The following is a 24754-nucleotide window of genomic DNA, read 5'->3' on the forward strand; positions in this document are numbered from 1 at the left end:
ACTAAACCTCTGGGATGCTTACTTCAATATCAGCAACATCCTAGTCGGACAAAGGAATCAGACACTGCGCTGAATGCAAAGGCATTCAGTCGTTCAACAAACACATATTGAGCACCTACTGTGTGCCACGCTGCATTCTGGGTGCTTGGGATCCATCAGTGAACAAGAGACAAAAATTCCACCCTTTAACATGGGATTCTTTTAACGTGCTCTCTATATAGTATATAAATTAATCTAGATAATTTGTAAAACGCTCTACGGATTACAAAGTTCCCTCCAACGTCAACAGAACACGTTTTGAGGTCCATATTACTACGGCTAAATAAATGGAGAAGCCGGGCGCAGACCCACTCCAGCTACCGTAAGAACTCACCCTTGCAAAACCGAGAGTTAAGCCAAGAGCTTGAAGATGCCATCGACGTGGCCGGCCGGGCTGACCACGAAAGTAAGAGTAAACAGAAGTCAGCTTTTCTGTTTTTCTCCCCAGAAACATACTTTGAGAGAAACAAGGGTTTTGCTCAGCAGGCGGGGAATCGAACCCGCGGAGGGCGGAGGGTGACGACGCGTGTCGGGCTCTGCGGCTCCAAAGGAGACGCTTGTCCCCCTGCAGAGCCCACCGGGTGACCGACCGGGCGCCGTGGGGCCGAGGACCTCCGGGTCATCCTCCGCGTGCCGGGAACAAGCCGGGCTCTGTACTCCAGACCTCCAGCGACTATCAGCGAGGCGCGAGCGCGCCCCCTGGTGGCGAATGCCGCCCGACAGCCCGGCCCGGAACAAAACTGTCCGGCGGAACCTGGGGTGCGCGCTCGGAGTTTCCGGGGAAGAAGACGGAGAAGGACTTGCGCGCGGAGGTTCCTAGCGCCGCGGAGGAGGCAATGGCTGTGGGAGTCTGGGGCTTGCGGCTCTGGCGGGCCGTCCCCGGCGGCGGGGCTGGCTGGAGTGAGTTTTAGCGGCCATAGGGTCAGGGAGGGAGGCTTAGAGGATGGTGTCTGCCCAGATTGGGCCCGAGGCGGGTCCTGGGGGGTCCCGCGGGGTTGGGGACCGAGGAGGGTCTTTTGAGTCCCTGCTGTGTTGGCCGCCCCTTCCCAGCCTTGGGGTACATATCTCGAGACGCGAGAGGGACGGGGAGGGCAGGGGCGGGGCCGCGGGAGGAGCTTGGGGTGCCCCTGGGAGGGAGACCACGTCCCGGTGCAAACGTGTCCTTATTTTTCCATTGGACTCGTACATGCCTTGCCAAATCCTCTGATTTGGGGTTTGGAAAATAAGCTTAGCATTTCTCTCTCTACATATGGAGAGTTTTGGCGTGGGACCTGCAGTCTCGTGGAGCTTTCTTGTCCTCAAGACCTTTTCAAAGCGACAGTTTTGCTCACGTTTCCAATGACTGGTCTGGTTTTGACTCCACTTCCTGGTTACTTTTTGCCCCTTATTGTAAAGCCCAGATTGGAATACGACCTAGGAAACTGGTGGGAAGTGGCGATCTGATGGTGAAAGAGCAAACTTGAAGTAAAGGCGCGGATCAGGGCAGGCTGCAGTTCTTTTCCGTGGGCGTTTTAATTATTAATATTAGAAAGGGGTATAAGTTTACTTCTGAACTCATTTTGGTGAACAGCGTTTAAAGTTCCCTTGCCTCCTGTTCTTTCCTTGTTGGAGGATGGTGATACGGGAGGGGAACAGGGTGGGGCAATATATTATTTTTTTGGTCAGTATTCACATTTATTGTAACTTCTGCACAGGATTTATAGCAACATCACCTGCTTCTCAGCTGTCACCGACCGAACTGACAGAAATGCAGAATGATCTGTTTAACAAAGAGAAAAACAGGCAGCTATCATTAACTCCCCGAACTGAGAAGATTGAAGTTAAGCACGTTGGGAAATTTGACCCTGGCACTGTCTTTGTCATGAATAAAAACATCTCAACTCCTTATAGCTGTGCCATGCGTAAGTAACGAATCAGGGTACCATTTTGAAGATTTTGCATAAATCAGGAGAAGAACCGGTACAGAGGAGACAAGATGCTGTAATTGCTCCCTGAAGTTCCCGGAAGTTCTCCTTTATCTAGCATCTTACTGAGTGTTCACTGCAGGCTTAGCAGTTGAGGGCACTGTGGGTCTTGAAAGGTTGGTGCTGTAACGCATAGGTTGTCCTGGGACTTGCTGGAATCTGGCTGAGTTTAGAGGGCTGTCATTGTTTCCTGCAGGAGGCAGACCTGAAAGCATTGCTACTAGTGTGCTTGCCTCTTTTAGACACACTGCGGTGTAATCGGAGCAGTCACCATGTGAGTCCCATTAAAGGATTTTGGGGTGGAGGGACTGCCCTGGCCTCAGATGATCAGCTTTTTTTGGCCTTCTTTTCCTTTCCTGCTCTTTATAGCCTAACTTAAGTCTTTTATCTGCTCACCACTTGCCTCTGTGTGTTGTGTCTTTGTTTACATTTACATGTACATGTAGTAAATGTGTGAGTGCATGGGGTGAATGTGATTGGGGTAAAAATATTTGTTGTGTTCATATCTTAAGGGAGGAAACAAGGCCCTGTGTGTGATTTGCTGTGGAAATGAAGGGAACAAGGCCTCTATGTTATTTTCGATCAAAATGCTTTTGTAGTAGCTTTGATAGAACTGGTAACGTTTAAATTCCAAAAGAACAAAAAGTATATATGTACACCTACATGCTCTCTCATATATGACTGGCTGCATTGTTCAGATTTTTGGAAAACTCAGTAATGATTCCATTTAAGTAATTAACTTTAGTTAAAAGCTTAAGCTGACCTGCCGAGTGTGTACTCTCAATCTTCCTTTACTTTGGCACTTGAATTAGTACTTATAATTGCTTACTTGTTTGGCAAGCATTTATTGAACCTCTGCTGTAGGATAGGCATTAGGAATACAGAGGAGGCTAAGACAAAGCTCAGGCTCAGGAGTTTTACACACATCACATGTAGAGATGAAGCCTCTGAACCACCCTTAGCATGACCACTGCCCTCAGTCTTGCTTGTCACTCATACCGTCAGTCATTCAATAAATTTTATTGAGTACCTAGTGTATTTCAGGCCTGATGCTAGTCTCTAGCTATACTGGCGAGTGAGCAGAAATAGGCATGATCCCCGCCTTATGGAACTTATTTAGACCTGTGGTTTGACCACTTCTGTGAATAACTGGGTACTCAAAAAACATCTAATCAGAGTTGGAGTTGCATTCTGGAGTCATATAACAGACCAGAGCTGATTGGTTTATGTGTGAATTCATACTGATAATTATTGAATAAAAACTGGTAACTATGGTATTTAACTTGAAGAGTCCATGTTAGGGAAGTAAAGATGGTTTGGGAGCAAGATCCCAAACCCATCTAGAACAGACTTACTGGGATGTATATTTATATATTTTCCCTTCTAAATTGTGTGTGCATATAGCCAAATATATCCACGATGCTGCTCTCTGAATATTTAAGGGTAGCTCTTGGAAAACTATTTTATTACTTAATAATTGACAGATTAATTTCAAGTTAGACTTAATGATTTTTGTTTGGGTAATTTCATTAATAATTAGCAATACATTGGATGTGTTGGGAATCATTTTTTTATTGGCTACAAATCTTTTTTTTCTCCCCAAAAAGGACAGCTTGCAGAATCTTGCCTTTCTGTTGTTTTATATCTTAACGTAGTGCTTAAACATGTAATTTTTCACTTGGGTTTTGTTAGAGTTAGATCTTCAATCTGTTTTAAATTCCTAGATTTAAGTGAGTGGTACTGCAGGAAGTCCATTCTGGCTCTTGTGGACGGACAGCCTTGGGACATGTATAAGCCTTTGACCAAGTCATGTGAAATTAAATTTCTTACTTTCAAAGATGATGATCCGGGAGAAGTCAATAAGGTATTTCTGCCTCTATGTTCTTTCGTACCCCTCCCCCCAGTTTTTTTTCTAGTCTTTTTTTAAATTAAAATCTGTTTCCTATGGAGTTTGAAATGTACAAATCTGGCCAAGGTCAAATGTTGTACTGTACTAGATAATCAGGGTTTTACTTGGTAGATTAGGCATGTTCATAGTTCAGAAATCCTCAGTGGCATTAATGTCTCTGTATTTTGGTTTGAGAAAACTAAATGACATTCATATCTTTGTTCAGCTTGCTTTTATTAATCACCCTGTATATTGCAGTAATTTCATTCTTGTCTTTCACCATCGTTTCTGGATTATTTCAATAACTCTTTAACTCTCCCACCCACCCCACCCCCTTTTTTTTTTTCCTGCGGTACACGGGCCTCTCACTGTTGTGGCCTCTCCTGTTGTGGAGCACAGGCTCCGGACGCGCAGGCTCAGCGGCCATGGCTCAGGGGCCTAGCCGCTCCGCGGCATGTGTGATCTTCCCGGACCGGGGCACGAACCCGTGTCCCCTGCATCGGCAGGCGGACTCTCAACCACTGCGCCACCAGGGAAGCCCACACCCCCCTTTTTTAATCTGAAAGTCTTCCTTAATAGTCCTGCAAGAGTTTTATTAAATGATGTAAGGATGATGTCACTTATTCCTAAAGAACTTGTCTACCTGATAACCATTCATATAACTTTCCCAGCTCTGCGTGGACACTTTTCTCACTCTCGCCTGCCTTTTGAGCTTCACCTTCCACGGCATCTTTCCACTTCGTCTTTGTTCCAGTCACACTGGAGGACTTGGTCACTAATGGTTTCTGTTGTGTTATCCTCCTTGCTTTTGTTGATGCTCTTCGAGTATTTTCTTTCCTCCCTATTAAAATCCTGTTTATCTGTTATAGTTCAATTAAAATGCCATATGCTCTGTGGAACCTTCTCAGTTTCTTCTTGTCAGAATGAATCCCTCTTTTCTTCCGGGCCTCACAACATGCGGCTAGTGTCTCTAGTTACAGTAGTTTGATTTTCCCTTGTAATACGAACTGTTGAATGTACTGGATTCTTGGCTCTGTGAAGACAGGGATCATGTCCCTTATTAGATCTTGTCCTTGACTTACATACAGTAGGTATTTAATAAATATTTGTTGAAATGAAATACTTAAAGAAGGAAATGGTAGACATGATAATAGTAGTAGCTAACATTGAACATTTATTGTATATCAGGCACTGTTTTAGTGATTCACAGGTATTAACTCATTTAATCCTCTTTAAAAAAATTCCCATAAAAGGTGCTATTATCTCCTTTCTACAGATAAATAAACTGAGGCAAAGAGAGGTGTCGTAGCCTGACCAAGGTTACCAGTTTGCTAAGTGGCTGAGCCTGGATTTGCACCTAGGCATTGACCCTGGAGTTCACCAGACATTAAAAACAGTCAAGTCAGATAGATGAAGAAGTGCATTTTGCTACTGGCCTTCAAGGCCTGGGTTTGCATTTATTTTTAGTATATTTGTATGGTTGTGTAGAACACATTCTGGAGCAGTCTCTGCCATGTGCAACCAAATGAGCCCACTCTTGTCCTCAGATACGGAGAAGAGCTTAGGAAAGCCAAGTGCCTAGTTATAGTAGTGCCAGTAGAGAGCTTAAGATGGTGTAGGACTTACGTTTCTCTTTATGAGAAAAGGTCATTTTGGGAAGGTCATTGCATGGATACCCATATTGGGCATGTTCATGGATCAAAATGCTAGTGAGATGGAAGCCCAGTTAATAGTGAGGTTGCTTTGTTATAAATATGAATAACCTAAGTGATATGTGATGTTAGGTATAGGATAGGAGTCATAATTCTTTTTTAAAATTTTATTATTTTATTTTTATTTGTTTATTTTTGGCTGCATTGGGTCTTTGTTGCCATGTGTGGGCTTTCTGTAGCTGCAGCAAGCGGGGGCTACTCTTTGTTGCAGTGCGTGGGCTTCTCATTGCGGTGGCTTCTCTTGTTATGGAGCACGGGCTCTAGACGCACGGGCTTCAGTAGTTGTGGCACGTGGGCTCAGTAGTTGTGGCTCGTGGGCTTTAGAGCGCCGGCTCAGTAGTTGTGGCGCACGGGCTTAGTTGCTCCGTGGCATGTGGGATCTTCTGGACCAGGGCTTGAACCCATGTCCCCTGCATTGGCAGAGGGATTCTTAACCACTGCGCCACCAGGGAAGCCCATAAGTAATTCTTAAAAGTTGGCTTCCATTATAAAGCAATTATATTCCAATAAAGATGGAAAAAAAAAAGTTGGGTTATCCCTCCATATTTATGTATGTTATAAACAGGTATATTTTAATATATTTATTTTACTTTAGCACAAGTTTGTTAACAAGTTAACTTTATACTGGGTTAAAAGTAAAATTACTACCGATAGTAAAACTATTTATTGGTTGATAAACATTATAGTGTCTGGTATCTTATACAAACATTGCTAACCACATGAAGTTGGTGCTTCATTCTTTTGTGGGTTTTGCTTGGTGGTGGTCATGTCATGGTCTGATGGTAACCATTGCTAAATGTGGAGGATGGACAGATATTTGAGAAATGGTTCCTAAGTCAAAAGTCAACCTAAATTTTAATATTAAAGAAATGTTAGTAAATCTTGTGTTTATTATGTTTGTGTGCATTTTATTTTTCTAGGCTTATTGGCGTTCTTGTGCCATGATGATGGGCTGTGTGATAGAGAGGGCATTCAAAGATGAATATGTGATCAGTTTGGTCAGAGCTCCAGAAGTTCCAGGTGATGTACACATATAAATAAATAAATAAACATATATATATGTGTGTGTGTGTGTGTCTATATGCACATATATATACATGTGTGTATATAGACACACAGACACTTTCTGTAATCTTTGAATATTTTGGTACATATTTTTGTTGTATAGAGTTCACTTCTAATTTAGTCTAATATAAATTACCATCATACATACATTCCATTTATTATGGGTAACAAAATCCATCCTATTACTGTCATATATACCTTCTATTTATAATAGTAAAAGAATCCATTTTATTTAATTACTGGCGGTCAGTTATTAGCATAATAGAATTAGAGGAGAATGTTTCTTTTGAATGTGAATTTCATGTAATTATATTGTATCAGTATTTATTTCTTAGCATTTTAAGTAGTTATTTCCAAACAGAATGTGAGGAGGAGATATGAGTATAAATAGACTTCTGTAGAAAACTGTGTTTAGGTGGTACCATTTCACCAGAAATGACCCTGACACTGGAGAGGAATACCATTTTGGGGAGGTGGAACAGTTCACATTCTTTGTAATTTTCCTAAAACTAGGATTTTGCAACGGTATGTGTAGTAGGATCACAATTGTAGTTTTTTTTAAAAAGGTGGAAGTTTATATACCAAAAAATATTTGATTTGGCAATAAATGATTCTAAGCAAAACAAAACAACAAAAAATGAAGAAATTTAGAAGATATTAAAAAAGAAATTAAACATTTCATGTCCATTTAGTTATTCATCTACTTATTAAATATCTTACTCTTTAGGAATTTTTATATCTAGTAACTAATATTTGAGATCTCTATGGTGGTAATATTCCTGAAGAAAATGTGAATGGTTAAAAAATACTGGTGATGTTGGGTTAACAAAAAGGTGAGTTAGTTTTATGGTGGGGGGAAAGTTGGTATAGCTCTGACAAGCAGCTGGAATAATGGTGACAATTTTATAATTTGTAGTGTTGGGAGAGATTGTTGACCCTTCATTTTATGGTCTAAATATTCATTTGTTGCAAATTAGTAACTTTCTACCCTAACAGATTTGACTTTGCTTTTTATTTTGGTTGGATTTACAGTAATCACTGGAGCCTTCTGCTATGATGTAGTTTTGGATAAGAGACTTGATGAGTGGATGCCAACAAAAGTAAGTCTACTCTTTGGAGTATTAATTTTAGAGTCTGTGCCTTTCTTTGTTAGAACGAGTCCTGTGTTAGTATTGTTGAATGGTACTGCATGTCGAGGATATTAAAAGAATCAGTCAATCTTTATTGTTGCTTTTTAGTGTATTTAAGACAGATGTATATGATTGAGGGTATTCACAACAGCATGGTACCCAGAATAAAATATAGAAGCTTAACTATCTTGGTTGATGTGGGGGCGAGGGGCCTGGAGCCTTACCTCCTTGGATCTTCAGAGCACAATTTGAAAACCACTGCCCTAAGCCATTTTAAGCCTATTGCATCCTGAGATCTTCCTATCACCAAGGGTTACATTGAGAGTGGGGGAGGGGTGAATTAAAATATCGGGCTTTGACAAAGGTAACCGAAATAGCAGCAAACTAAATAGCAGCAAACTAGCCTCTTCTGGAATGGTCTGCCTTCATAAGGAGGGTGCTCCTTGTTGGTCTGGGACTGGGGTAGCAGCAGGAGCCTGGTTAACAGAGTGAATCTAGATCAGGTGCTGTGTAGGTAGAGGATGCTGATGGCTTGCAAAAGTCAAGCCTAGAGGCTTAGTTATGATTGGGGAGAACAGACAAATGCCTAATTCTTAATTAAGCAAAACTGTATGTCTTACAGATTGGAAGTCTGGAGATCAGAAGAGGGGAGGCAGTGTAGCATACCATTTTATCAATTCCGCTATGTACATTTTTTTCACATTTTAATATCTCTGAAAACAAATGTGTCTTTTGTTTGTTTCTATAACTTTTTTAAATTAAACTGTTTTTAGTTGAAGAAAATTATAGATACACATGGAGTTTAAGGAATAATACATAGAGATTCCATGTTCTTTTTACTCAGTTTCCCCAATGGTATTATCTTGCAAAACCATAGTACCATATCACAACCAGGATATTGACACTGATACAGCCAGGAACATTTCTGTCACTGCCAAAATTACCCACGTTTCTCTTTAGTCTCCATCCGCCCCCACCCCATCCTTAAACTGTGACAACCACTAATCTGTTCTCTATTTGTATAGTTTTGTCATTTCAAGAATGTAATGTAAATGAAATCGTTCAGTATGTAATCTTTTGGGATTGACTTTTTTCACTCAGTGTAATTCTCCAGAGCAAATGTGACTTACAGTAGATAGCATCTTATGATTATAACTGGTAATGTTTTTTCTTAGTGGTGCATCTTGGATTTAGTGAAATATTGTAGTTTCTAAAAGCAAAAATTTTGGAGTCAGCCAGCAAATGCATGGAAAGACGCTCAACATCACCAATCATTAGAGAAATGCAAATCAAAACCACAATGAGGTATCACCTCACACCAGTCAGAATGGCCATCATCAAAAAATCTACAAACAATAAATGCTGGAGAGGGTGCAGAGAAAAGGGAACCCTCCTGTACTGCTGGTGGGAATGTAAACGGATACAGCCACTATGGAGAACAGTATGGAGGTTCCTTAAAAAACTAAAAATAGAACTACCATATGACCCAGCAATCTCACTACTGGTCATATACCCTGAGAAAACCATAATTCAAAAAGACACATGTACCACAATGTTCATTGCAGCACTATTTAAAATAGCCAGGACATGGAAACAACCTAAATGTCCATCAACAGATGAATGGATAAAGATGATGTGGCACATATATACAATGGAATATTACTCAGCCATAAAAAGAAACAAAATTGAGTTATTTGTAGTGAGGTGGATGGACCTGGAATCTGTCATACAGAGTGAAGTAAGTCAGAAAGAGAAAAACAAATACTGTATGCTAATGCATATATATGGAATTTTAAAAAGCCGTACTGATGAACCTAGTGGCAGGGCAGGAATAAAGATGCAGACGTAGAGAACTAACTTGAGGGCACGGGAGGTTGGGGGTGGGAGGGCAAGCTGGGACGAAGTGAGAGAGTGGCACTGACATATATACACTACCAAACGTAAGCTAGATAGCTAGTGGGAAGCAGCCGCATAGCACAGGGAGATCAGCTCGGTGCTTTGTGATGACCTAGAGGGGTGGGATAGGGAGGGTGGCAGGGAGGCTCAAGAGGGAGGGGATATGGGGATATATGTATATGTATAGCTGATTCACTTTGTTATACAGCAGAAACTAACACACCATTGTAAAGCATTTATACTCCAATAAAGATGTGGGGGGAAAAAAAAAGAAATCACAAATGACACCTGAAAAAATATTTTTTGGAGTCAGGGAAGATCCAGATTTAAATGCTGGCTTTGACAGTTATTTCTTGTGTAATCCTGCCGTTACTGCTTAATATCGAGAGAGAGAGGAGGGAAACAGGAAGGAAAAGAGAGAGAGAAAGGGAGGGAAGAGAGATATTGGGAGAGATGGGGGCGTGAGGGGAGAGGTTGGAATGGTTTCTTCATGATCTGTGGACTTGTGGCAATATAATTTCTTTTTTTTTCAAGTCTGTCAAGATTCTTAATTCATTGGGGGAGTTAAGTAAAAACTAAGGAGATGAAAATTTAAGTCTCATTATGTATGAAACTTGCTGCCTCCTTTTCCTTTTTTTTAAAGATAAAACTTTAAAAAAGAAATGTGCTAGTTAATTGCAGGCACCATGGGATTTAGAAAGTGGGGGAAAATTACAGTCAAGTAACAGCTATATTAAACCATGAATGTGCATTTGTTATACAGAAAATTGTCCATTTAAGAATGGAGAAGAGTCATTTCATTCAAAAGAGTCTATTAGGATGTTTATGGAAAGAATTTTATTGCAAAAATTATTTGCATAATAGTGCTTGATCTTTTCTGTATTAGTTATGATTTATAGTGTGAAAACTATAGTTTCTATTTATAGTTTTTATTAAACTCATAAACATTGTGAATGTGTATTATTAATCATTTTAATTGTGTGAAATTGACATTTTCATTAAACAGAAATTTCTAATATTGGATTTATGCTATATTTTGGACATGGCCAATGATGACATTACATTTCCTAGTGAAAGTTTCTGAATCACATAAATAATAATTTTTTCCTCATGCCTTTATTTAAAAAGCTTAGTTTTATACTCATAGTATAAACAAATTTTTGTATCTTACCATTTACTTATTAGTATTTCTACTTGTTGCACCATCATTTTAATAAACATTTATAGGGCTGTATAACTTGAACGAAATGTTTATTAAAATTTCTTTGTGGGATTATCCATAATATTTCTAATACAGGCGGCTATTTAATTACAAGTTAATTACAAGTTTTATAGTTTGTAGAATTGGGAAAAATTGCTAATTGTACATTTTATGGTTCCAGTATTTAATTGTTGCAAATTAATGCTTTCTTTCCTAGCAAATTTGCTTTTTGTTGTAGTTGGACTTATAATATTAAGCATACAGTTTTATCTGCCTTATAGGGAAATGTTTTTAAGTAAATTGTTACAAAAGGTTAATACTTTCATTTTTAAGGAGAACCTATGTTCCTTCACAAAAGATGCTCGTACTTTAATTTATAAAGATCTTCCGTTTGAAACTCTGGAAGTTGAAGCAAAAGTGGCGTTAGAAATATTTCAACACAATAAGTAAGTGTTGGCTTCCTTTTAAACAAAATTAAACCTCTCAAAGTTGTATGTAATGAAGAAAATTCAGCTCTTAATAACGTTCATATTTGATGTATTTATGTAACACACTTTTTACTTTTTAGCTCTGGGATCTCTTTTCTGCACCAGCCTATTTGCTTTTGTTCATCTCATTATTTCACTGAGAAGACGTGCCCCTGCCACACCTTTGATAATTTTCTTACTTTGTCTTACTTCTCTTTTTCTTTGGCTAGTCATTTTCTTTATATCACCATAGCAATATGTTTCCCTTTTTTCCTTCCATTGTGAAGTGGCAGCCTACGTTAAGAAATTGTATTATTTTGAATTTAAACTTAAATTTATTTAAACTGTTGCATTTGGCAACCTTTCCTTCCCATCTTTCCACTCTTCAGATGAAAAGGGTAAGACAGAAAATACCAGCTGTTCGGAGGCAGCTAACAGCTGAAGTAAAACGTTCACACAGATCTTAGTCTTCTGCATGGGAATTAACCATGTGATAGATTTTCTTCGCCAACATGTTAAATCCTGCCTGCCTTCTCAATTCCCTTTTTCACTCAGAAAACTTCCAATTTATCTTCTACTAATTGTGAGAACATAAACTAAATTTTAATGTTAAACAAATTAAAATTAGAATTAATTAGAAAGGAATACCTGCATTGCAAAAAATCATAGAGATACTAGATTCTGAAGCCAAAATGTGCACCTGCAAATTGTTAAAGGTAAATAGTTTGGAATTTCTTTAGCTATTTATAAAATGAGGCACAGATTCTCATGGGGCTAGTTTATAACATTTAGCATATTTTGGAACCAGTGTACTTAGAAAGCAGTAGGAATATACTGAACTGGAGTACAAATTATTCTTTACAACTAAATTACCATTAATTCTATAAGAAAATTCCTTAAATTATCAGAATTTATCAAGTCACCTCCCCCACCAAAATTCTAGGGCTGTGTTGTCCAATAGAAATATAATGTGAGTCATCTATATAACTAAATTTCTTAGTTAGCTATATTAAAAAAAATTCAAAATAAAGGTGAAGTTAATTTTAATAAAAGTTTTATTTAAACAATGTATGTGAAACATTTCAACATGTGATTGATATTAAAAACTTAATATTGTATAATTCTCTTTTTCATACTAAGTCTTCAGAATCTGGTGTGTATTTTACACTTAAGGCACATTTCAATTAGGACTAATTACATTTAAGTGCTCCATAGCTACTATATTGGGCAGCGTACTCTAAACTTTCATTTCATGTTACACTGAGATTTCCCTTTCCTCCCACTCAACTGTCAAAGTCTAGGAGAGGCTTGTAGTACTTTGGTAATGTAGGACTTTAGGTGAATGTGTAAAGGGAGGTGGGAGATCATCTAGGGGCAAGTTTGAGGAGACAGAGTTTTGGAGGTTGAAGGTGGATCAGTGATGGGGCCTTTCTCCTGTAGGGGGAACTTTCAGTGGCTTTGCCTCCCAGGGGACAGGAGTTTCTCTTAGAAGTGGGTCAAGAGGAACAAGTATTCAAGGGAATTGGCTCCCTCAGTAATCATCAGGGCTCTGGAAGAAGGGGTGTGGCAGTAAGCGGATGTTTTTGCACAAACTGACGCTTCCCAACCTTGCCACACATGTGTAATGTTTGTTTAGCATTCTGGGGTAAATAGGCAAGGCTCTTAATAGTAAGTGGTAAGGTCATGATTTGAACCTGGGCTGTGCAGTTCCATCTGTACTATTCATTATACTGACAGACCCTAGTGGATTTGAGAGACATTTAGGCAGTAGAATTGATGTGACTTGGTAATGAATTGGATGGAGGGAATGTGGTGGGAGAAACAGGAATCAAGGAAGTCTCTGAAGTTTTTCACTTGGAGCTGTGAGTAGTTGGTGTCATTTATTAAACTAGGGAATTCAGGAATAAGAATAAATTTGGTGAGAAAAGAGAGGGTAAGTTTTTGTTCAGTTTGAGAACTTGGGAGTGTAAGATGCTTGTAGACACCCTGGTGGATGTCTGGAGTGTTTTGGATATACAGTTTGGGGCTCAGAAGAGGTATGTGGATTGGAAGCAGAGGTGTAGAAGATATAAACACATAAGTAGTAATTAAAACTGTGCAAATCAAGGAGCTAGCCCAGAGAGGATGCTTAGAGTGAAAAGAGTTTATGGACAGAACCCTTGAAGGGCAGGGAAAGAGAAGGGTGACCAGAGAGTTAAAATAACAAGCAGTAGGGAATGCCACAGAAGCCGGTGGAAAAGAACACTTTGAGAAGTGGAGGTGAGCAGTGGAAATAAGGACTAAAGAGTGTCCATTAGGTTGGCACCAAGGAGAACAGTTTGGTGGAGTTGTGAAGCTGTGGCCAGGTTGAAGGAGGTGAGGTGTGAATGGGAAGTGAGGAAGGGGAGGCTCCAAGTGTAAACCCCTCTTGCAAAAATTACGGCTGAAGAGGAAGAGAAAGGGAAGTGGCTTTAAACACCTTTTTGTACATTTAGAATTAAAACATTTGTTTCTTTGCTGCTTTTTAGGTACAAATTAGATTTCATAGAAGAGAAGGCATCTCAGAACCCTGAGAGAATAGTCAAGCTACACAGGTAAGTAAACATATAAAAATTGACTGCTATGCTAATTTATAGGAAGGTTTAGTTTTATTGTTACCTGACTGGTGTATGACTGGAAAAGATTTGTACCTTAATTTGTTGGTCTTATTACCTTACTTTTTACTGCTTTGTTCAATTTTTTGCTATGGTGTAATTGGAAGCTTTAAGTCATCTTCAGGAACAGTTGTGGTTTCTGTTCCTCATTTTATTGTTTGTTATTTCTATTTCTGAAAGAGTTGGAAACCATTGTAAGAAAATGTAATTTTTAGAGTTAATTTTGAAATTGGGCAAAATACTTATTGTTATGAAATGAACATGATTCATATGTATATAGAAACATGAATACTGCCTAATTAGTTACTACTTATGTTACATATAAGGAAGTTATATCACAGTGTACTTTCTGATGCTGGGATGAGAGAGGTAAGAATGCATTATGCAAAAGTGGCTTCACGGCCTGTATCTGTTTTCTCAACGTAATGTTTTCTTGACTCAGATTTAAATTTTTTCCTCTAGGAAGCTGTCTTACATGCTAAATTCTAAACTCTGTTGCAGTTAGTTGTTATAAGGTGATAGGATATCAGTTTTAGATGTTGGATCCACTTGATAGCATGATGTGTTCAGTGATCTTAAAAATCTTTAAGGGACTTCCTTGGTGGTGCAGTGGTTAAGAATCTGCCTGCCAATGCAGGGGACACAGGTTCCAGCCCTGGTCCAGGAAGATCCCACATGCCGTGGAGCAACTAAGCCCGTGTGCCACAACTACTGAGCCTGTGCTCTAGAGCCCACGAGCCACAACTACTGAAGCCCGTGCACCTAGAGCCCGTGCTCCACAACAAAAGAAGCCACCGCAGTGAGAAAACCGCTCACTGCAATGAAGAGTAGCCCTGCTCGCCACAACTAGAGAAAGCCTGTACGCAGCAACAGAGACCCAAAGCAGCCAAATAGTTAATTAATTGATTAATTAAAAAATATTTAAAAATCTTTAAAATTATATTAATGCTAAGTAAGAAAAGGATTCATTGTTTTTTTGTTTTTTTTTGTGGTACACGGGCCTCTCACTGTTGTGGCCTCTCCTGTTGCGGAGCATAGGCTCCGGACGTGCAGGCTCAGCGGCCATGGCTCACGGGCCCAGCCGTTCTGTGGCATGTGGGATCTTCCCAGACCGGGGCACGAACCCGTGTCCCCTGCATCGGCAGGTGGCCTCTCAACCACTGTGCCACCAAGGAAGCCCGGATTCATTGATTTTAATTTCTAAAATTTTAGTCTCATCACTTGAGATTCTTGTGTCGGGGACTATTAGAGATGGAATTGATCTATTGTTCTTGATTAGGGATGTAGTGGCAAAAAGAATGAATAGATTTTTTTAAACTATTGTAAGTGATTTGATTTTGAGGTTTTATTTGTTTATTTTTTAAATCAAATCAGATTTGGTGACTTCATTGATGTGAGTGAGGGCCCTCTTATTCCAAGAACAAGTATTTGTTTCCAGTACGAAGTGTCAGCGGTTCATAATCTTCAAGCCACCCAGTCGAGTCTTGTACGAAGATTCCAGGGTCTCTCTTTACCTGTGCACTTAAGAGTAAGTAAAGCTTAAAGTTTCAGGTCATTCAGTTTGCGTGTGGGTGTGATTCTGGTCTTGATTTTATACCAATTTGAAGGACATACATTTTAATTTTCATTAAGTTGTGAACACTAATATTTTGTCAACTTGGGTTTATGATTAAAAATAATTTTGCCCAGGATGTAAACAGATAATTTACAAAAGAAGTATTAGTTGAAAAAATTAAGTCAAATTGAGATAGTTTTTCTTTTTTTATATACATTTATTTATTTATTTATTCTTGGCTGCATTGGGTCTTCGTTGCTGCGCGTGGGCTTTCTCTAGTTGTGGCGAGCGGAGGCTACTCTTTGTTGCGGTGTGTGGGCTTCTCAGTACGGTGGCCTCTCTCGCTGTGGAGCACGGGCTCTAGGTGCACGGACTTCAATAGTTGTGGCAGGTGGGCTCAGTCGTTGTGGCTCGTGGGCTCTAGAGCGCAGGCTCAGTAGTTGTGGCACACGGGCTTAGTTGCTCCGTGACATGTGGGACCTTCCTGGACCAGGTCTCGAACCTGTGTCCCCTGCATTGGCAGGCGGATTCTTAACGACTGCGCCACCAGGGAAGTCTGAGATAGTATTTTTAATACTTCAAATTAGTATAGAGGAGGGTGCAGTGAGGGGTAATGGAGCACATATTGATAGGACCTTCAGGGGTGCCTTTTGGCCTTAACATTTGGCACGTTCTTCTCCCTAATCTATTTTGAGGATCTATTCCATATCATTTTCCATATTACTCCCACCCCTTGCTAATGCTTCTATTTTTTAATTAAAGTTCTGATTTTGAGATAATTGTAGATTTATATGCAGTCCTAAGAAATAATACAGAGAGATCCCAAGTACCTCTACCCAGTTTTTCCAATGGTAACATCTTGCAAAACTATAGCACACTATCACAGCCAGAGTATGGACATTGATACAGTGAAGATACAGAGCAATTCCTTCACAAGGATCCCTCATGTTGGCCTTTGATAGCCACAACCACTCACACCCACTCCCCTCTGCTCCGCCCCCACCTCCTTGCTTCTGGTAACTTCTCATTTGTTCTGCATTTCTATAATTTTGTCATTTCAAGAATGTCATATGAATGGGATCATTCACTATTGTGATCTTTTGGGATTGGGTTTTTTCACTCAGTGTAATTCTCTGGAGATTCATCTAAATTGTTGCATGTATCAATATATCAGTAGTTTGTTCCTGTTGGGCTTCCCTGGTGGCACAGTGGTTAAGAATCCACCTGCCAGTGCAAGGGACACAGTTTCGATCCCTGGTCTGGGAAGATCCCACATGCCGCGGAGCAACTAAGCCCATGCGCCACAACTACTGAGCCTGCACTCTAGATCCCGCGAGCCACAACTACGGAGCCCGAGTGCCACAGCTACTGAAGCTCGTGCACCTAGAGCCTGTGCTCTGCAACAAGAGAAGCCACCCAATGAGAAGCACGCTCACTGCAACGAAGAGTGGCCCCTGCTCACCACAACTAGAGAACGCCCATGTGCAGCAACAAAGACCCAAGGCAGCCAAAAATAAAAATAAATAAATAAATTAAAAACAAAACAAAACAAAAAAAACAGAAAAAAAAATTGTTCCTTTTAATTGCTGAGTGGTATTCCTTGGTGTGGATATACCACAGTTTGTTTAGCCGTTCACTTGTTAAAGGACATTTGGGTTGCTTCTGGCTACTTTGAATAAAGCTATTCTGAATAAAGCTGCAGTAAACATTGGTGTGTAGGTTTTTGTGAATAAATGTTTTCATTTCTTTGGGATAAATGCCCAGGAGTGCAATTGCTGGGTCATATGGCAGGGGCATGTTTAGTTTTTTAAGAAACTACCAAGCTAAGTTCCAGTTTCTGTTCCCACCAGCAGTGTGTGAATAATCAGTTTTTCTAATCCTTGTCAGCACTTGATGTTGTCAGTAATTTTTATTTTAGCTATTCTGATGGGTTTGTAGTGGTTTCTTATTTAATTTTAATTTGCATTTCCCTACTGGCCAGTTATGTTGAACATCTTTTCATGGGCTTACTTGCCATCTGTATCTTTTTTTGATGAAATGTCTGTTTTTCTCTTTTGCCCACATTCTAATTGGATTGTTTGCTTTTTTACTGTTGTTTTGAGAGTTTTTTTTTTGTTTTTTTGATATTCTGGATACTAGTTCTTTGCTAGATATGTAGTTTGCAAATATTTTCTTTCTGTCTGTAGCTTGTCTTTTCATCCTCTTAACAGGTTTTTACAGGTAGCAGTTTTTAATTTTGATGGTCCGGTTATCAGTTTTCCCCTTTATGGAGCATACTTTTGGTGTCAATTCTAAGAATTAAATGCCCAGCCCTAGATCCCAAAGATTCTCCCCTATTGTTCTTCCTAAAAGTTTTATATTTAAGTTTGTAGTTTGAGTTAAATTTTGTATAAGGTGTGAGATTTAGGATGAGGTTCCTTGTTTTCTTTTTCCCTATACTTGTCAAATTTCTCCAGTACCATTTGTTGAAAAGGCTATCCTTCCTTTGTTGAGTTGCTTTTGTACTGTTGTTAAAAATCAGTGGTCGTATATGTGTGGGTCTATTTCTGGGTTCTCAATTGTGTTCCATTGATTTATGTGTCTCTCTTCCAGATATCACACAATCTTGATTACTATAGCTTTAATAGGTCTTAAAATGAGGTAGAATAATTCTTCCCATGTTATTATTTGTTATAAAAATTGTTTTAGCTATTCTAGATCCATTGCCTTTCCATTTAACTTTAGGGTAATCTTTTTTCTATCAATAAATCTTGCTGTGATTTTCTTTTTTCTTTTGCCCTACCCCGGTACGTGGGGAGTTTCTTGTCTTTTGGGAAGTCTGAGGTCTTCTGCCAGCATTCAGTAGGTGTTCTGTAGGAGTTGTTCCACATGTAGATGTATTTCTGATGTATTTGTGGGGAGGAAGGTGATCTCCGCGTCTTACTTTTCCGCCATCTTCAATGGTTCTCCCTTGCTGGGATTTTGATAGAAATTTTATTAAACCTGTATATCAGTTTGGGGAGAATTGATGTCTTTACTGCATTGAGCCTTCCATTCTATGAACACAATATATCTTTTCATTTATTTAAATCTTCTTTCATCCCTTTCATCAGCATTTTTTAGTTTTTACCATACGTGTCTTTTACATGTTTTTTCCACACACCTTCCTTTCCTAGCTTTTTCCATTTCAGTAAATGATACTGTCGTCTAGCCGGCTGTTTGAGGTAATCCTTGATTCTCTGTTTCCCTCATAGCCATGCCACATCCCATCCACCAGCAAGTCCTTTCAACTCTTAACCCTAAAACATATTCCGAATGCATCCACGGCATAGCAGCTCATCCACTACTGCTTCCCTCATCCCTGTCACTCTTTCTCTTCACTCCCCTTCTTTGCTTTCATTCTTGCCCCCTACAGCACATTCTCTGCTGAGTAGCCAAAACGAAGCTTTTAATATACAAATCAGATCATGCAGTTCCTCTGCCCCAGACGTTCCAGTCGCTTCCCATGAACAAATGCCAACCCTTCACTCTGTCTCACAAAGCCCTACGTTGTGTGGCTCCTGCCTCTCTCTCTCTGACTGCATCTCATACCGCTTTCTCCGTTACCCGTTATATTCCACTCACACCTTAAAGTCTCCCACCCGCTGCTCATTCTGCCTGAGCCAGGTATGGTTTTCCCTTTAACATACCATGCTGCTCTTCCTCCAGAAGGTTTGCATGTACATATTTAGTAATTTTACCTTTTCTTACAGATTTTACCAGCTCATCCAGTTTGAAATAGTCCCTGACCCACCCATATCCCTCAGTATCACCTTCAACTGTGTTAGTAACATTGATGTGGTCGTTTTGCACCTTGCATTTTTCATTTATGCATTCTGATAATCCTCTGCTACATAAGATTGTTAAGAATTAAGGAAAGTGGTTCTATAACTTTACTGTTGTCTTCATTAGTTTTTACTTGTTCTTTAGGGTAATTTACTAAATCCTCTAGGTCTGCTCTTTCAGTGTGAGATGTCACAGTTGGTTTTTTTTTTTTTAACATCTTTATTGGAGTATAATTGTTTTACAATGTTGTGTTAGTTTCTGCTGTATAACAAAGTGAATCAGCTATACGTATACATATATCCCCATATCCCCTCCCTCTTGCGTCACAGTTGATTCTTAATGAACCTTTCCTTGTGCTTGCTTGTGATTTGAAGAATGACCACTAGCATGTTGGAATTGGCTATTTAAGAAAAGAACGGGTGGAAAAGTGGGACAGATTTTTGCTTCCCATTAGAAGGAACGTGTTCTACGGTGGTAATGATTAAGAAGGACAAAGAGGAAGAATGGCGTATTCAGTCCTTAAGTCTTCTTTTCTTAAATGCTAAACAAAGCAGCTGCTCTGTATAGTATGTACCCTTTTTCCCTACTTGAACTCACTTTTGGAACCACTTAGCCTCATTAGTACTGCCTAACTTTTTATGTATTTGTTTTGTTTAAAACCTATGTAAAGACTCAGCCTCTTCTATTGTAACTTTTGTGCTTTATATAACTCATAGTAAATCTTTTCTTCTCAAGGCACATTTTACGATATGGAATAAACTATTGGAAAGGTCTCGGAAAATGGTGTTTTTGACAACAGGTGAGTACATTTCTATGAAGAAATTTTCCTTGAAATTAAGCAACCACTACTACCACAACAACAAAATAATAAAGAAAAAAGAAAAGAGAATGAAAGAAAAAAGTAATTAGTTGTCTAAATAGCTAAAGCGGTATTGTGGTTGTTGACCCTGTTAGTATTTTGGCAAGAGAAAAGTTGTTATTTGGCAATTCTTTTTATTTGTTAGTATCATGGGAATGATATTGTAGAACTTGAAGAAAAATAAGAATATTACTGTATAGTAGTTGTAGTTCTTAATGGTTGTAATGGTGTTAATTAGGTCTTGATAATTTTTTGGTAAACTTAATGAACATTTAAAGATTTGCCAGATATGAGTTAAAGCTGCCTCGACAGTTGACATATTAAATATGCAAATATCCTGAAGAACCAAATTTGAATACTTGTGCTACTGTCGTTTATTCTGTGTCACTAGCATCTAGATTTCACAAATAGGAATGATTATATTTCTTGACCACGATCATCCCTGTTCACTCTTTCAGAGACTAAGTATTAACTTTTTACTTACATTATCTGATAGCTCTCCTGTGTAACCTGGCCTCATGAACCCTTCCTCATTACCCTAAGTTTCCACTCTAGTCAAGCTTACAAGTACACATCAAACTTACTTTCTTGTTTCTTTGTTTTAGTTTACCTTCTTCTGTCACTTCATTTTTTTCCAGCTTTATTGAAATACAGTTGCCATACAGCATTGTGTAATTTTAAGATATACTGTGTAATGATTTGTTATATCTATATATTGCAAAATGTTTAACACAATAAGGTTAGTTAACACATCCATGATCTCAGAGAGTTAGCTTTTTTTTTATGGTGAGAAGGTTTAAAGTCTCCTCTCTTAGCAACTTTCAGATACATATTGCATATTGTTAACTCAAACTTATGCTCAAGTTTGTTTCTTTATGACAGTTATGTCTAGACTCTGTTTCCCATCCTCCTCCTGTCTGTTTACATCCTACTCATTCTGCAAGACCTTGTCCAAATCTTACCTTCTCCATGTAACATTCTCAGAGTAATCTCGGAGCAAATATCCATCCCTGCAATCTCTGCTTGATCGTATCCCTCCTCATATTGTTTTCTGATTATTTTTGCTAGTACATTTACATTGTGTTAACCCATTCAGGGTTCGTTGTATACTATGTGTAATGCCAGAGTTTGAACACAGCACTCGGCATATGGGGGATTACCCAATACATTTTTATTGATTATTTTGCATGATGATGTGTAAACCTAGTCTTTATCAATGACTTTACAGATAGAATTCACTATTTAGGCACTTAGCTATAATGTTTTTGTGTAAAGGTGATATAAATTTTCTTTTTCTCATGAGAAGAAAGTGTTTTTGAATAGGGAGAGTAACTTTGTCTCTTTGGTTGGTCACAATGTCCATTTTAGATTAAGAAACTAGAGAAAAAAATGAGTCTATAAGAAACGTAGAAAAATAGTAGAGACAGTAACCTAGAGTAGTATCTAGTAGAAATCAGTGAGTAGCTGTTTTTGCAACATTTATTTTGGTTCAGTTTCCTTCTTCCACTCTTTGTTTGCTCGTCTAAAGGGAGTAGGTTAAACATATGGTTCATTGATTTAACTACACAGACTTATTGAATGTTATGTGCCAGCAACAGTGGGTACAGTAATGAACACAATCTTCTTGCTGTCCTCAAGGAAGTTACTTGAACAGGATAACTAGACTTAGAAGCAGACAATTCAGGTGTACATGTGGGGCTCTGGCATAAAGAAGAGAAGGACCCAAACCAAGCTGGGAGGGGTTGGTTAAGGAAGCTTCCCAGGAATTGATGTTTCTTAAGCTGGTTTTAAGCTACTCGCCTAAGAGGTGTGGAGGAATGGAGTGTGTGGTGAATGTAAGATGAATCTGGATGTACAGTCACATGTAGGGTGGGTGATGAGTCCAGATTAGTTTGTTGGAAATAGAATATGAGGGGCTTGTCTTCCATGATGTGGAATTTGCATTCCCCTCCTGAAGGTGATTGGAGGTAACTGGAGAATTTGAATAAGGAAGTGACAGGTAACTGGAGAATTTGAATAAGGAAGTGACCTATTGGTAAACTATTCCTGTGTAAAAGCTCATTCTGGGGGCAGCATGGAAGATAACTGTGACTTAAGCCATAGTAGATGATGAGATCCTGAAGTTCCGGCAGGGCAGTGAAAATGGCTGTGAGAGTTACTTAGGTGGGACTGATAGGACTGTTGATTAAATATGCAGGTAAGAGAACTGTGGATTCTCTCATGCCAGGCTTGGGCACCTGGATAGAGCCCTTCACTGAAATAGATAATGCAGGAAGTAGGGCAGGTTTTGGGGGTGATGAGGGATACAGTTTAGTTCTGTTTGTTTGCTATGTCTGAGTGACATATAATAGAAATATTAACATACAGATATCTATTTCTACTAAACCTGTATTATACTATATTCAAAGTAGAATTATTGATTTTTTTCAACAAAATAGATTGATTTAAAATACCTTGTTGCAGCACTGCTGATATTTTTCTTAAACTAATGATTTCATTTTATAGATGAAAAATAAAATGACCATCTTGAGAAGCCTAGATATATGCCTCAGGTTGTATTTTTAATGGAATTGTTGTACTTGGTAATTTATATTGGGAACTTGGTCTTGTAAGTTTTCTTCTCTTTCTACCTAACTTTCTACAATAATTACTATTGAAGGAGAAAGACAAAGACAGGGTCATTATAAGAGAAAGGCTGTGCAGTGATTTTAAATGGTGGGTGAAGGGTAAAACTAAAAGTGTTTATTAGAAAAGTAAAGCTATTTATGTTTTTACAGGTACCTGAAGATCAAACTCAGCCTACAGAAGAAAGTGCATCTGCCTAGTAACTTCCTCAAATTTAGATATGTATAGTAAATTAAAATAAAAGTTTTCTATGTAATGTTTGTGTGTGCTTTTTGTCTTTTTCTCCCTAAGATGTATACTGATGTTTACTTTTTCCTTTTTCTAAAGGATAACACAATAAAAATTTTACACAGAAACAACCCTGTCTCCTCCTCTCCCCGAATGTAACACTTTGGCATGTTTTCTCCTTTCAGTCCTTTTTTGTACATGTATAAACATATATGCACAAATACAAATGCCATCTTTTACAAACATAAATAGGACCATCCTAGTTTCCATTTTTCACTGTTGTAAACAGTGATGCAGTAAACATCATTGTGGCAAGTGGCAAGTGTTTGTGGATGGATTAACTGACTATTTACTGAGTAACTGAGTATTTCCTATATACTGGCCATCGTGCTGAGCTTTTCACATGGAGTCTCTTATTTAATCCTCACAACAACCTGTTGAGAAGGTGTTTCCATTTTGTAAATGAGGAAACTGGGGAGCATAGAACTGGCAAGTAGCAAAGCTGGAATTTGGACTCAGGTGCTTTCACTGACGTGCTCTTATGTACCACTCTCTTGTTCATGTTTAACAGTTATAGTATGTATTTGTGAATCTTTCTGAACATACTAATAGAGTTATAGTCATTGATTTGTTCATTCATCTATTTCCTAGTCCCTGAATGATCTCGTTCCTCTAGAGTTGGATTTTTTGCTTATCTCAGTCTTTCATGTTTCAGGCTTTTTTTTTTTTTTCAAATCTAGCGATTGTCGGTTGTTAGTTTTAGTTGATAATGCGGCTGTAGGGAGGTTGAGTGGTAGCTCTGTGGTATGGACGAGGTTTGGCTTCTCAAGATAAGTAGGTGAAGCTGGCTGTTATGATGGGGATTTTCTAATGCTAGAATGAAGAGATTGTCAGTCTTGGTGACTGGTTTCTATAATGACTATTCTCGTTCTCCCCAGACTGTTCTTTTATTTTATGAGATCCCTCCAGTATCTTACCTGTGGGCAAATATCTGGATTCAGGCCCTTCTGTATTTGGAGGTAGGGGGTATGGAGTAGAGATCAACTGGTTTGTATATAGACCTTTAGTTGATCCTATTCTCTTTAGCCCCTCTTCTGTCTTCTGTCTTCCACCATCTTTGAGCTTCTCCAGGCCAACTGGGCAGGTTGGCTGTCTTCTGCTGGACTCCTGCATGTATTCTAGGCGGTGACATCCTCTACTGTTGCATTGGTCACTCCACTGTCCATCTTTTAGCAACTGGGCGAAATTTCTTGTCTGCTGCTGTTTTCCTCTCCCATCCCCTTTGTTGTCTGTGGAGTTATACTTTGAATTTCTTTTTCTTTTAAAAAATTGTGAAATATTTTGAGCTTACAAAAAATAATTTAACAAACCCTTATTTGGATGGACATTTTTCATGCTTTTTGGGCACCTAGCCCTGCTTGAACATCCACTGTTTGATGACTTCCCCCTTTATGTATCTTACCAAGTGGAGAGTGAAACTTAGTTTCCAAACCTTCCTTGCAGTCAGGGCCCAGACAGGCATCCTAGGCTCACTAGTTAGACACACCTGCGTGAAATTTGAAAGTGATGCTGTGAAGACCATGGCACATGGGATCCAGTTTGTTGAGGGGAACAGTGACATGTGGCTTTTAAGGCAGCAGCGACGGAGGGTCCCGTGTCGTGGTACAAGGTGTGGGGCTGTGCTCAGT

General features: G+C 39.0%; 1 protein-coding gene across 2 annotated transcripts; it reads left to right on the plus strand.

Annotated features, from left to right (window-relative positions):
* Nucleotides 1-865: 865 nt before the first annotated feature.
* MRPL39 (mitochondrial ribosomal protein L39) lies at nt 866-23086 on the plus strand. Of its 2 annotated transcripts, XM_082839747.1 has the most exons (10): nt 866-939; nt 1734-1940; nt 3728-3867; nt 6524-6623; nt 7701-7768; nt 11229-11341; nt 13870-13935; nt 15370-15523; nt 20090-20153; nt 22991-23086. In XM_082839747.1, the coding sequence occupies exons 1-10, from the start codon at nt 876-878 to the stop codon at nt 22996-22998; spliced, it is 984 nt and encodes a 327-aa protein (XP_082695873.1). In that variant the 5' UTR covers nt 866-875; the 3' UTR covers nt 22999-23086. The 2 variants fall into 2 exon arrangements, with proteins under 2 accessions (XP_082695873.1, XP_082695872.1); XM_082839746.1 differs by lacking the exon at nt 22991-23086 and having other exon boundaries at nt 20090-20335.
* Nucleotides 23087-24754: the final 1668 nt, after the last annotated feature.

The sequence above is a fragment of the Leucopleurus acutus genome, assembly GCF_964270905.1.
Source record: "Leucopleurus acutus genome assembly, chromosome: 5".
Classification (NCBI taxonomy): domain Eukaryota; kingdom Metazoa; phylum Chordata; class Mammalia; order Artiodactyla; family Delphinidae; genus Leucopleurus; species Leucopleurus acutus.